The following is a 14,588-nucleotide window of genomic DNA, read 5'->3' on the forward strand; positions in this document are numbered from 1 at the left end:
GGCCTAGAGACCTGATATTGGGCCTGTGGCATGCTGGGATAAAGGGCTATCATGTTTGTTCAAATGAATGACCTTAATTTTCATTCAAGGTCACAGGGGTCAAATAGGCTTAAACGACTTCTCCTCAAGAACCAGAAGACCAGGGTACTGATATTGCATATGTAACATGTTGGGATGAATGGCTACCAAATTTGTTCAAATGAATGACCTTGAAATTCATTCAAGGTCACAGAGGTCAAATAGGCTAAAATCTTTAAACGACTTCTTCTCAAGAATCAGAAGGCCCAGGGTACTGATATTGGGCCTGTGACATACTGGGATGAATGACTAAAAAGTTTGTTCAAGTGAATGACCTTGACCTTCATTTAAGGTCACAGGGCCAAATACTTTAAACGACTTTTATGAATAACTGAGAGGCCTACAGACATGATATTAGGCCTGTAACATGCTTGGATGAAAGGCTACCAAATTTGTTCAAATGAATGACCATGACATTTATTCAAGTCGCGGAGTCAAACAGGCTAAAATCTTTAAACGACTTCTTATGAATAGCTAAGAGGCCTAGAGACCGGATATTGGGCCTGTGACATGCTTGGATGGCTACCAAGTTTGTTCAAATGAATTACATTGACCTTCATTCAAGGTCACAAGGGTCAAATAGGCTAAAATCTTTAAACGACTTCCTGTAAATAACCAAGAGGCCTATGGACTTGATATTTAATTTGTAGCACGGTGGAGGGACCGTCATTCATGGTCTAATTCATAAAATATATCAGAACCTGAACTTCTAATTATAATGAAAAAGTTCTTTTGTATTGCCACTACTATATTCTTTGAGGTGTTATATTGTGCCAATAGTCAGATGACCGTTAAGGCCCATGGGTCTCTTGTTTTAACTAAACCAATACAATGACGAATTTTAACTTTTCCTTGGCAATCGTTGATAACAAAAATAAATATATGACTGCAATGATTTATGATTTATAAAACAACTTGAGTGGACTTAAATTATTCGTTGTTTTAGTTCTGTGTCCATTTCCTTGTATCAAATTGTGATCTTGTGACCAACCGATTTTACATACCACTAATTTCGCTGTCAAGCCGACACCTCTCTTCATTAGAAAATTTGATTGATCTGACATCTGACAATTTTTTAGATTGTGGTTCTTTTTATTCACATTCTATGAAAACTATCAGTAAATAAAAGACAAAATCTTAAGCAAAATGTTTGGAATTTATTCATGTTCACTAAATACACGTCTATACATTATACAAGATGTTTTCTTTTACAGAGAGGATTGATTTTAAAACAACAATGTATATCTAGCAAATCTATAGCTCCATGTGTTTTATCTTTTTTTCCCATTAGCTTAGCATTAATATAGTAATCGTTCTGTTATATTTCCAATACTGTAACTGCCATACTTGTTGCTGAGTAGATGACACCAAATCCTTGATACTCCAGTGGTTACTGTCGTTATATCCACCCCTGGACTATGCCATGGCAAACTGAAGGCTCTGTGTGTGACAGCAGATGAGCAGGTAGTTTGGCACTCTAATGTGCATAAATAAAAGAATCAAGAAACAGTACATTTCATGGCTTTGAAGTTGAGCATGCTCCAAGGGAGTCTCTGCAGGCCTGTGATTGGTCACTTTTTTTTCCTTCTCCAGAACTGCTTTCAGTGAAGTACTGACATAGTCCAGGGATGGATATAACAAGTTGACAGTGATAGTAATTCCTGAAATATCAAGGATAATGAGACCACAACTATTTCTAAAGATGAACTATATTACAGATGATTTATTTTAAATGTTTAAAGTCTGCAGCTCAAAAATATTTTTAACAAGGAAATTCACGAAATTTCCATCCCCTGCTTTCAGGACATATTGTAGGTAAACATTATTGAGGTTAGGTTTAACCTTGGTTGAAACATGAAAAAATAAACTGATGTCTTATTGAAGAAAATCGGTTAATATTTATTACAGTTATTGAACAGAAGTTGCAGAAAATGACTTTTTTTTAAAATTAAATCAAAGAGCCATAACTCTGCTAATTAAGATCTTCCAAAAGTGGTGATCAAACTTGGCTAAGCCCTTAAGGCATTTAACTTTGTAACAAAGTTTTAACAATAATAGTTTTAACATTTGTTAGTTATTACACAGAAACTGTAGAAAAATGACATTTGTAGAAAATTAAAGGGCGATAACTCTGATAAATAACATCAGCTGAAAGAGTTGATCGAACCTGGCCAGGCACTTAAGGCATTTAACCTTGTTACCAAGTTTGAAGAAAATCGGTTAATATTTATTACAATTATTGTACGGAAGTGGCAGAAACTGACCTTTTTATTTAAGCAAAGGGTCATAACTCCGCTAAATAAGGTCCACTGAAAATCGCGATCTAACTTGGCAGAGTCCTTAGGGAATTCAACCTTGATACTAAGTTTGAAGAAAATCGGTTTACATTTGTTACACTTATTGCACGGAAATGGCAGAAAATGACGTTTTAAGTAATTCAAAGGGCCATCACTCCGCAAAATAAGGTCCATCGACATTCTTGATCGAACTTGGCCGAGCCCTTACGGCATTAAACCTTATCACCAGGTTTGAAGAAAATCACTTTACATTTATTTAAGTTATTGCATGGAAACGAAGTGTTACAGACAGACGAACAAACCAAAATCAATATCCCGTTTCGGATAAAGTGGGGGATAATAACCACTGAAATTAGATTCATTGTTATTGTTTTTTCAATCAATCTGAATAAACGATCAACTTTTCTATATCAAAGGTTTAGGCTGCAGTTTACATCAACGAAAAGTGACTCATTTATCTTTACTATTGCTAAATCAATGTAACATACTACTTGACTAAAACTATTACAAGAAAATAATAGCAAGCGTTTCATCATACTATATCACTAAAGCTATAAGAAAACAAATTCAATCTTTATCATACATCAATTTTTCATCATACTATATCACTAAAGCTATAAGAAAACAAATTCAATCTTTATCATACATCAATTAGGTACAATCTATACGACTCACTCAAGTACAAGCAGTTCATTCATCTTCTCTGCTAAATCTGCAACAGCGCAATTTTGACCATAATATAGATGCTATTATTTTTTATGGAAAACCAGTTGACTTTGAAATTTCAAATGATTTGTGAGCACTATAAAACCTAAATGGTGATTGCATTAATCTGATCAGCCATCATGATTACATCACATGAAATTTACAGACTGTCACATCAATAATGATTAAAATGAATAATAAATAATTTTCTGAAAAACAGTGTTCATGCTAATCAGTCTCTGCATATTACCGAAGTAAGACATTCTTCTCGCAAACACATGACGTCAAAATCAATACTTAGTTGCAAGGGCAGATAACTCGGTAACAAGCAAATAAACCAATTCTAATCTCTGACACTATCTAAGCTTCACCTAGTCTCTCATCATTACATACTGTCTCAGTAACACCAAAATCACAGCTGAATCCGACATGAGCCCAGAGTAAACTTCTTGAAAACTTGAATTTCTATCTCGCTGATGGCTCATGTTCTTAAGATAGTTTTCCTTCACAGATTCTTGTCCATGGTTAATACTCCCCTTTCTAGTTTTCCCCGATTCTGTCTCACTCATTCTCAGCTGTCGGTAGCTTTATAATGGTCCTCGTCTATTGTAGAATATATGTGTCCTTCACTGCTCAGGAAGTCTATAGCCTCTCTGTAAAAGCAAACATCATACAATGGATAAAATAGTATTTTCATAATGATTACCCTCCTCAATGGCATAGAAATAACATTTATAGTTGTCAATATTATATGTTTGCTGGCAAAGTTAAAAATTGTTATTTAAAAAATAACATCAATCTTTACAATTGTGATACTCAAAAGAAAAATTGATCAACCATTATTTGTTAGGTTTAACGTGAAAGAATGAAATATGTAATTAGAATGTATTTTCTAATCTGGTTTGTAATTCAAAGTTAATCTAAATACAGGTTAAGAATTTATTTCCTAAATTATTTTAAAGAATTACCTCTAATTTACCCTAGTGAGTCCTAAACCTCCTGCTACAAGGGGTCAGAGCCAAAATGTATATGAAACCCTGTTCCCTTCTCCCCAGGATATTTCTGACCAAGTTTGGTTACAGTCCCAGTAGAACTCTATTTTTAACAGTCAACAGAAACACACACGATACTCTCTAGCCTTTTTTCTATTTATTATATTATTGTTATTGTTTTTGAATCCAGTGAAGGGGATCCCTATTTAGATCCTGTATCGGTAAATAAACTGAACTTAATGGGTCTTACCTGATCGCCTTTTCTGGTACCCCTCTTAACTGCTTACACACTTGTTCTACATTAGCTCCTTCATCTGTCATATTGTTTCTGATTATCACATGTACCTGAAACAGAATGGTTTTGCAAAATTTCTTTAACCAATTCTTATACTTCAAGATCCAATCTTTAAAATGATATAACTGCATATTCCATTCTTTGTACTATACAAAGAGCTTGTCTGATAAATTCCCTTGGCTTTTTGCAATAAAATTTGCTGATATCCACATAAATGTTATTGAACTAGTAAAATATTCTGATCCTTACCTGGTTTTGTGTAGCAGTCAATCCATTTACAACACCAAATCCTGTTGAATCCCCTCCACTTGTCATCATGTTATTATTGTTCAAACTGCCAGACTTCATATCACTGGATTGCTAAAGTATAAAAGCAACTTTGAAATAAGATATTTTAAAAACCTTTATGGTAAAACAGTCCCAACAATGACATTATTCCAAACACATTTTTATAACCTGAATATAAGATCTAGGACTATGTAGTGAAGTCAGAATCATGATGGCTGGGAACCTCAAGGTAAAAATATTGATTGTATTTGTTAACTTATGTTTAACGTCCTTTTATTACAGGTAAATTTAGATGGCTTCTCCTGTATGTCATTTGTTATTATTTGAGTGTGAATGTCTATTTTTTGCAAGGCTGCAGTATATCTGTGTTGTTACTTTGCAGTGGTAGAAACTCTTGCCCATCCTATAGTAATATCTCAGAAAAGCATACCGCCAGAAACATCAATCATCACATCCAACAACGTCACATTATAGTAGTAACAAGTGGTCACAAATTGGAAACACATTAACAAGCAAATCAAATAAGTGAATACATACTACAACTAACACAGTGCCCAAGTTTCTCATAGTTACATTACCTGTTATAAAGTTCAATACACACCTGTGCCAGCAGTGCATGACTGTGTATGACCTCCAGTATATGACACGTTAACTCATTCATATCAGTGATGGGTTCAATTCTAAATGAAGTTACATTTCTCTTCCCTCCAAACGACCGGACATGACCACTAACTCGGACGTAGGTATTTTCTCGCATGGCTGTTACTTTCTCCGAGTCCGGTGTACTTTCCTACAACAGACATACATAACTCTCTTCAATTTCGATACCTTGCAAAACTTTTATCATATTCCCAGTACAAAACACACATTTGAATTAGTTGCTCATCAATTTCAATAGAAACCAACAGCAAATCTCTTCACTATTTTTCTTTTTACATGAAATTCTCCATATGAAAAGTATTCCAGAACTTAAGGGGGAAAATCTGAAATCAAAGAATTTTTCTCATATTTCATTACGCTTTATTATGGGTTTTTTTTTATGAATAAATTTCCTTTACATAAACAGTGCAGAAACTTGGCTCTGATCACTTTTTCTATGTTCATGATCAATAGCTACTTTAATTTGATTTATAAATAAATATTTTACTTTTTAAAGTTAAGCAAACGAAGTCAAATACGTACATCATTGTCAACAAACTGTTTCACATCCAATGGAGGACCAGACATATCATCGATCTCATAGTCAATGCGGGTGTTTGTCTCTTTGACCGATCTTACTATTCCTACAAATGTCACCTACAATGAAAAATTTTACATGATTAAAATTGTTAACTGAACATTCTGACTATCTCCATCAAATCAGTTATATAATGAAATCCACTGATGCTGAGAGATCTTGGCAAAATTTGTTTGATTAATTAACGTCCTATTAACAGCTATGGTCATGTAAGGACGGCCTCTCATGTATGCGATGTGTTGAGTGTATGTTGTGCGAGGTGTGTGTTTTGGAAGACTGCAGTATATTCATGTTGTGTCTTCTTGTATAGTGGAACTGTTGCCCTTTTTATAGCTGGCTTAACACTGAAACATGCCGCCGAAGACACCGAGCAACAAACCTCACCCGGTCACAGACAACCAGTGAACCAGTCGTCCCACTCCCTGCATGCTGTTCCCTAAACAGGAGCAGAAACTACCACTTTTATAGACTTTGGTGTGTCTCGGCCAGGGGACAGATGACCAAGATCTAGAGCCTTCCTCACAAGGGCGAACGTTCAACTCAGGACCAAAAGTGAGGCAGTGCCAACACTGCTTAGGAAAGATAAAGTCAGTAGGAAGAAGAGACAAGAGATCCCAGAGGGATCTTGGCGCCCACCAAAGAATGATCTATGTCTGAAAATGGAAAGAGGGATCTTTTCCTGCTTTTCAAAATTTTTCAAACACACTACATATAAGAGGGATCTTTTCCCTGCTTTTCAAACTTTTTCAAACACACTACATATAAAATTTGAGACAGATCACTATAGTACTTTCTAAGAATTAGTGGTAAAAAAACTTCAACAATGAAATCCAACTAGGGCCCTAGAGGGACCTACATATGAAATTTGAGAAAAATCCCTTCAGTACTTTCCAAGAAATAGCGGTAACAAACTTTAACTATCAAAATTCAAGATGGCTGCCTGGCGGCCATCATGTTAACCGATCAGTCCCAAAATGCAATATGCACAACTAGGGCCCTAGGGGAACCTACATATGAAATTTGAAAAAGATCCCTTTAATACTTTCTGAGGAATAGCAGTAACAAGAATTGTTAACGGACGGACGGACGGACCACGGACGAAAGGCGATTTGAATAGCCCACCATCTGATGATGGTGGGCTAAAAAGATAAAATCCTGAATTTAGTCGCCTTTTACAATCATGCAATAGGGGCAGCAGGTACAATTTTATCGCCCTATCTGCAGGGCCATCTTGGCAAAAAGGTCAGTGTATTGTCAAAAGTCACATCCTTTATATATATTCAATGGACAGTTCCACACATGGAGTTTTTTCAACTATATCATACATAAGTACTATTTTTAACACAGAAATTAATCCTTTTCTATCAAAGCAAAAAGTTTAACTTAATTCTAGAAAAGACCTTTCTTCCGTTGAATTTCGAGATAAGTTAAATATCACACAACTTCAAACTGTGAGATTACAAATTGAGAATATCAAAAATATATGTAGATGTAAAGTAGCTTTAAATCCCGTTACTTATTTTGTACCTCCTACTTTCATATAAAGTGTAGCGTATATATAATATATTCATACGTAGGTATTTTGTTATTTATAAATCATGTCAGTATAGAACAACAAAATTACCTGCGACACTTCCACCTCCCCGGAGTAAAACTTTTCATCGTTTTGAGTTGCATTCAATATTTCTGCCACTGTCGTTGGGAGTAGGTTGCTTGCACGGTCTCTGACCCTCTAAAGAAAAGGTTATGAAATTAGACTAATCAGTAGTATTATTTCAATATCCCATACAACTTTCATGAGATGATAAAATGATCAAGGTAACAAGACAATAAATATCGTATACAAATACATTGATAAAGATAAATTTGCAACACCAAAACAACATTGGTTATGTACAATTTACTTTTGATTAATCTGACATTACAATCATCGGAATGTGGGACAAATTGACAGTAAACTGTACATTTAAATTACCCACATTGTTTTGGTGACTCAAAGCTCCCATATTTCTTTCGGACCAAGAACAGACTTCTCTGTGATACATTAACAAACCTACATTCAATATCTTTGCTTATGAGAGTTGACCATACCTTTTTTTCTCCCTGTGAAGCTTGGGGCGTACCAAAGCCTCCTGGAGACATGTAACCTCCATCTCCTCCTTGCTGATAGCCTGGAAAATGAAAGGATGCAAGCATTAAATTTCAAATTGATGTGATATGAGAAGGAAATGTAGCAGCCAGGCCAGGGTTTGAACCCTGGACCTCCAACCAATTGCAGGATAATATTTAAATGAAACGTAATTGTTTGTTTGTTTGTTTGATTATTTTAACGTCCTATTAACAGCTATGGTCATGTAAGGACGGCCTCCCATGTATGCGATGTGTTGCGTGTAGGTTGTAAGAGTTGCATGTTTTGGGAGACTGTGGTATATTCATGTTGTGTCTTCTTGTATAGTGGAACTATTGCCCTGTTTATAGTGCTATAACACTGAAGCATGCCGTCGAATACACCATTCAACACACTCCACCCGATCACATTATACTGACAACGGGTGAACCAGTGGTCCCACTCTTGTGTATGCGGAGTGCTAATCATTGTAATCAAGGGCAGAAATTGGAAAGGGTCAATCTGGGGCAGCTCGGTAAGTAGAGCACATAAGCTAGTGTTCGAAGATCCTAACTTCAAATCCTGGACTGGCTGCTATATCATTTTCTATATATTATTGACCCGGGAGCTCAACAGAAACGCACGTAATTTGGTCTTTTATGTAACGTTATAAACAAAAGAATCGAATAATGGTACACTGGTTGACTGTGGCTTTGAAGTTTGCCGCCGCTCTCTCTGTAGGCCTAGTCTTCAAAGAAAGTTTCGATGGGCCTGTCATTCGACACTTTTTTTCTCTCTCTCCTGAGCTGCACTCAGTTTTACTATGAGACAGTGCATGGGTGGAATATCAAGGATGGGTAAATACATGTAGGACTGACTTAGTGACCTGGTAAAGAAGTCTGACGACAGCCTATTTCATTTACACTATTTTAAATACACAATACAACAAAACATTTGTTTTTGACAATGGCATGCTACAATTCATCATCAAGAGAGACAAAAAATCATGTTCTTTGCTGTGGTATGGCGTTAAAAAAATGCCGCGTGAACGTCAAGGCAAAACATCGAGAACAAAATTATGTTTTACAAGAAGATTATAAACCATGACCGTCATTACAAATCGTCATAAATTAAAACATTTCTTTTATTACCGCCCCCTCCTTGGTTATTCCACATTGTTTACTGGGAGTGATTCGTTCTCGTTCCTCTGTCACGTTGTTTTTGTTTTGTGAAATAGGCGAAATCAGCTGAAGATGGCGGGAATGTGCTAAGTTAATATCAACCAATCAGATTCCTTAAAAACATTCAGCCACACGTGGGATAATATGTACGAGTTACTTCCCCTTAATTACTATATTCTCTTTTCTTCATAGAAGGCGGAGTTCTCCTTCTGACAAAACTTATCTTTATTATATTTTAATCCAAATTCAAAAATTTGAATAACAAAAAGATAATCTATTCGCAAGTACAATATTTATATTTATGTATTATTGAATGAACAGCATGATGTCACATACAATATTGATAATTTGTATGACCAAATAGATCTAGATCTACTCAAGTTTTGACATTGAAATGACAACTTTCTCGGTTTCCGATATTTCCGAAATTCTCACCATGTTCATTTACTATTGTGTATTTTGCATATATAAAATGTGTATGTGTATAATAATCGAAAATGGGAAGCCATTGGAATAAAAAAAAAATCGAAAAAGTGAGAAATAATAACAAACCTATTCCCTTACATTATACTGATTGAAACACGCATACGCTGCTAGATTCTACATGTATTTCACAATATCTCTCAATGCAAATGATGTAATCATGAACATTTTTGAAAATAAACTACATTGTTTTCCTCATTAATCATAAATTGCGAGCAAAGATGTAGAATTTGTTTGACGTTTCTAAAAATAGATCTTCCAACAGTTTTATCTTTAGCTGACAACTTTATCGGTTTCAGATTTTTCTTAAACTTTCACCATTTAATGTTGATATCAAAGACTTAGTCCAAATAATTACAAAATATTTTTGTAGTACAAGAACTGGAAGTGGATGTACCACTTCGGTGGAAATTTTATATTGCTATTTTTTTTTCTTTGTATGTCAAGACTCTGAAAAAAATAATTGACTTTTTAAGCAACAAATATTGGCTCAAAATTTGTAGAAATATATACTTTTGAGAATATGATATCGTTTTTCGTAATTGGAAATTAATTTGATATAGTTTGTGACAGACAAAAAAACCCATCCTAGTGTAAACCTCAGAAGGGCAAACATTAAATTATCTATATCACATTCCCCGGGGGCCTTTTAGATTTTTTTTTTTTAAAGTATCTTACATGTTCTCTGTCATAGTACTACAAAATGCATGGGTTTTGTTAAATTGGTTCGTGGACAAAATTCAATGGTAGCTGTAACAGCTCCTTTTTCAAAATTTACCTGCAGACTAGAAGTAATTACATACCTGCAGACTAGAAGTAATTACATACCTGCAGACTAGAAGTAATTACATACCTGCAGACTAGAAGTAATTACATACCTGCAGACTAGAAGTAATTACATACCTGCAGACTAGAAGTAATTACATACCTGCAGACTAGAAGTAATTACATACATGTATGTCTATAACTCATTTATAGTTTTTCTTAACGACTGATCAGTTCAGTCTAATTTCGAATAACAGTAATTACTAAGTGTAATTTGCATAATCTGAAAGTAACACGTCAATATTATCAGCTTTAATACCTGTGTTTTTTTCATTGTTTCTAAATCTGATAGGAATTTTAGCGCACTAGTTGAAGATCTATGAAGCTATTGGGTCACCCTGTCTACAACCCCTCATGGTATTGAAATTCCCCATCTGAATGACAGCGAATATAGTTTTACTCGGTGTATTATATCGTTTCCAAAGCCAAAACAAATTTGATAGGTTTATCATAAAATTCCAGAAAAGTGAATCAAAGGCCTTTTAAAATCTACCATATTCAGACCACGCCAGGAATTTCCCTCTGTAAACATCATGACGTCATATAACAGCCTAGCGTTTTCACCAATACCTGAATATCAACCCGTTAAAATCCTTTGGTCCTTATTAATAGTCTTACACAGGACTGATTTAATTCTGTTTGCTATTACTCTAAAACCTATTTCATAAACGATATTTAGTAAAGTTATAGGACTCGTTCAACTTCTAATAAAATGTCGTTGAATGTCTTTTTTTCGAAATAATGCCATGACGTATATACATTGTATACTTTACTATACCTACAACTAAATCACCGAACCACAAAAGCACCAAGCTGTTTCCAAAAGTGAGTTTTTATAAATGAACTAAAATCCGCCTGATCCTGGTCTTGTGTTGCTTTTCATATTTGCTACAAAATTTTACTGGCTCCCTCCATTTTTCAAAATCTGTTTGCTATTACTCCAGATCCTATTTCATAAACAATCTTTTAAAATCCTAATCTGTTCCAGTTCTGTTTTCATATTATCTAATTCCATTTCATTAATGATATTTTGGTTTTCCAATTCCTCGATTGATTAGAGTAAGTTAGTCGGGTGGATGGTTGGAGTACTTGTTTATTGTTTAGTTTCGTTTTATATGCAGCATGCGATTTTTTTCACTCTAGTCTCTAATATAGGGGATCATTTAACTTCCGAAGTCCTTTTTAATTTTTTAATTTATTGAGTTTTACAGTAATTTTTGGAAAGCAGTTATTAATTTTGACAGCCTTTCAAACCAGTCTACGCCTATTAATAGATCGATATCCGTACTCCTTCATTTCCGGGTTATATTTTTATGGCATAATCAGGATCAGAAGTACCCTAACACTTTCTCACCAGTCAACATCTCCAGTGTAACTTGAAGGTATCGATTAAGCTATTTAAGGAACACATTTTTTTTCTAAATCTCTGGTTTAGGACCCTGACGTTAATGAAATGATTCACAATTTATTACAAACAAGACTGTTAGAGATTCAAATATCAATATTAGAAAAATTATTGAGAAACGACAAAAGTCAGAGGGATTAGACAACAGACATTGCCTATATAGGTATTCTCTCTTGTAAAAGTCGAATAATCAATATGTTTGATGAAAATAAAATATATCAATTTGACTTTTTCTGAGCTATATTCAAATGTGTACATGTACGTTGTTCATGATACGTCATAAATCATCATTACATGTCAATTTCCATGCCCTTATTTACTGATATCACGAGTACAAACAAATAAACAAACTGCATAGCTCTAGACAATTCTCTAGTAAAGTACAATGTATCTTTCAGACAATTCTTATCGATTCTATTGTTTAGTCACGTAACAACAGACATCATGACGTAATTATGTGGGGTTAAAGTGCATTGTTTATATCACTGAAGCACGCGATCGATTGGGATTGGGCATGGCTGCTTGTCTACTGGACCTGGTCGCAACAACTCGACAAATGTCGGTCAGGTTCCGGGTCAAAAGAGTAATGTTAATAATCGGAATGGCTGACCAAAACGTCTAATGCCGTGAAAAATAAAACTCGAGTAACATATGAAAACAAAAAGTTTACAAGTTTACAAGTTTAATGCAACAAATGAACATTGAAAGATGGCTGAAATTAAAATTGCCCAAGTCTTTCCATAACCGTACGTACCTGTCTATTTCAACTCAGCAAAGAAAATGAGATGGAATTCAAGCAATACTACCAAAAAAGGTTGGCACAAAGATATTGTTTTCATTTTGTCGCAGCTCTTCGTTTGGTAGGGATAGCTACTCTTTTGGATGTTATTAATTGTTCTTTCTTCAAAACAAAAACTAATTTCCTTTTTGGCCGATTTCCGATGTTGAGAGCACGATAAAGTTCAAAGTTTCTTTTGGGAACACATATGTGTAATATTCATGAGGCCACTATCACTATAACTATAATTCTGCATTCATTCATTTGATCTGATGTTGCTTAGAATACAGAACTACTTTTTGTCCAAACGAGAGAGAAAGGTTGATGAGAAGTGGAAGAGAAGTTGTTTTGGTCGAAGTCAGTAACTTGTTAAAAAACCAAAAGAATTCAATCACAATGAAAAAAACAAGTTGTCATTTATTTACAGAACAATTTTGATCTAAACATAATCAAGTCTATATCTTATAGAATATATACCTTATAAACATATGAGGCATTATTTAAAGTTGATAACACCTCTTATATAGGTATTTGCAGTCATGAAGTGATATACCTTTTAAGATGCTCAACCGCTGACAAGTGATATTTTTTTCGTTATCAAAAACAGGGGCAGACGATTTAGTATTTTTCTTCAGTTACAAAAGTTACTTACTGTACACCATTACCACTATTGAAAAATTTGAGCTTCTAATTTATTCAAGGTAAAAAATATTGAAAATAATTAATTGCATCCCGAAAAAAATCCGTGGCACTATGTCCTATATGAATGAAGTACTGATTGCGCACGCACCAAAATTAAAATAAATTATTTTATGTTATTTTTTGTGTTAGTTAGATATATATAAATACGATTAAACATCAGTTATTAATTATTAATGCGTGTGTGAATTTCTGTCTGTTTTGGAAATTTGAAATGCGGCGATTGCGGTTCGGTTAGACAATAGTGATATTTGTTGTTGCAAGATCATTACCTTTGATAATTGATTCAAGTATTTTGTAAAAAAAAAAAAAAAATATTTAATTTACTTTCTATGGCTTTGTTCCCTTATTTTGGTTTCTCCAGTAAAGTTTTACAGATCAAGGACTCGGTCGTTTGTAAAAGAATTCTACTGCAGGCATTGGGAGTCCTTGTCAAGGCTTGTCAGAAAACAACTTATAATCACAAGGCCCCGGTTTCATCAACATTTTTTAATTTTCAGGAATTCCATCTCTATAGAAAAGCATAACAGAATTTAAAGGGAAAATCTGAAGTTAAGGAACTTTCCTTCATTTTTTTAATGCTTCCCTTCATATAGATTTATTAGTAAGATAAGGAATTCCTTACAGTTAAGGAGTGTTGATGAAACTGGGCCCAGGTCGCTATTGTATAAACGTAGAACTATGGTATAAGATAAATAAAACGCCCCTGTAGACAAAGAACATCAATACGAAACTCACACCCAACATATCACTTCTACTGGTAAGTTAATTTAGCTGGACATAGCAAGATAGCAGCAAGGGTAGAATTAATTCGTTCATTTGGTCTATTTTAAAGGTAAACTAGCATGTTATTATCCCTTTGGAAATTATAAAAGAAGGGACGGTTTCCGTCAGGATCAATATCTACAAATGATACATCTACATCGTTATCGAAAAGTCTTTTGATCGAGGAAAGTAGGATTGCAATGTACTTGATCATGTTCAGTTCTGTAAATATTTACGAGCATTTCGTGTGTTTAGTTATGAATTTGCACAATGCTATGTACATCGATCCACAAATTGTTAAATTGAAGTGTAAGCTTCAGTAAATTGAATTGAACTTAACTAGCCATGCTATTGGTGTATATTTATGGACTACCTGGAAAATTTAATCAACCTGTCCACACGTTCCCAAAGGATAAATATGTCAATGATAAATCTTTATTGACACCATCTTCG

General features: G+C 34.4%; 1 protein-coding gene across 1 annotated transcript; it reads right to left on the bottom strand.

Annotated features, from left to right (window-relative positions):
* Positions 1-1,554: 1,554 nt before the first annotated feature.
* LOC138325417 (replication protein A 32 kDa subunit-B-like) lies at positions 1,555-9,287 on the bottom strand. Its single transcript, XM_069271078.1, has 8 exons — positions 9,151-9,287; positions 7,984-8,063; positions 7,517-7,624; positions 5,838-5,951; positions 5,257-5,445; positions 4,617-4,727; positions 4,323-4,417; positions 1,555-3,733 (listed from the first exon to the last, which is right to left on the bottom strand). The coding sequence occupies exons 1-8, from the start codon at positions 9,173-9,175 to the stop codon at positions 3,652-3,654; spliced, it is 804 nt and encodes a 267-aa protein (XP_069127179.1). The 5' UTR covers positions 9,176-9,287; the 3' UTR covers positions 1,555-3,651.
* Positions 9,288-14,588: the final 5,301 nt, after the last annotated feature.

Source organism: Argopecten irradians, chromosome 6, assembly GCF_041381155.1.
Source record: "Argopecten irradians isolate NY chromosome 6, Ai_NY, whole genome shotgun sequence".
NCBI lineage: Eukaryota > Metazoa > Mollusca > Bivalvia > Pectinida > Pectinidae > Argopecten > Argopecten irradians.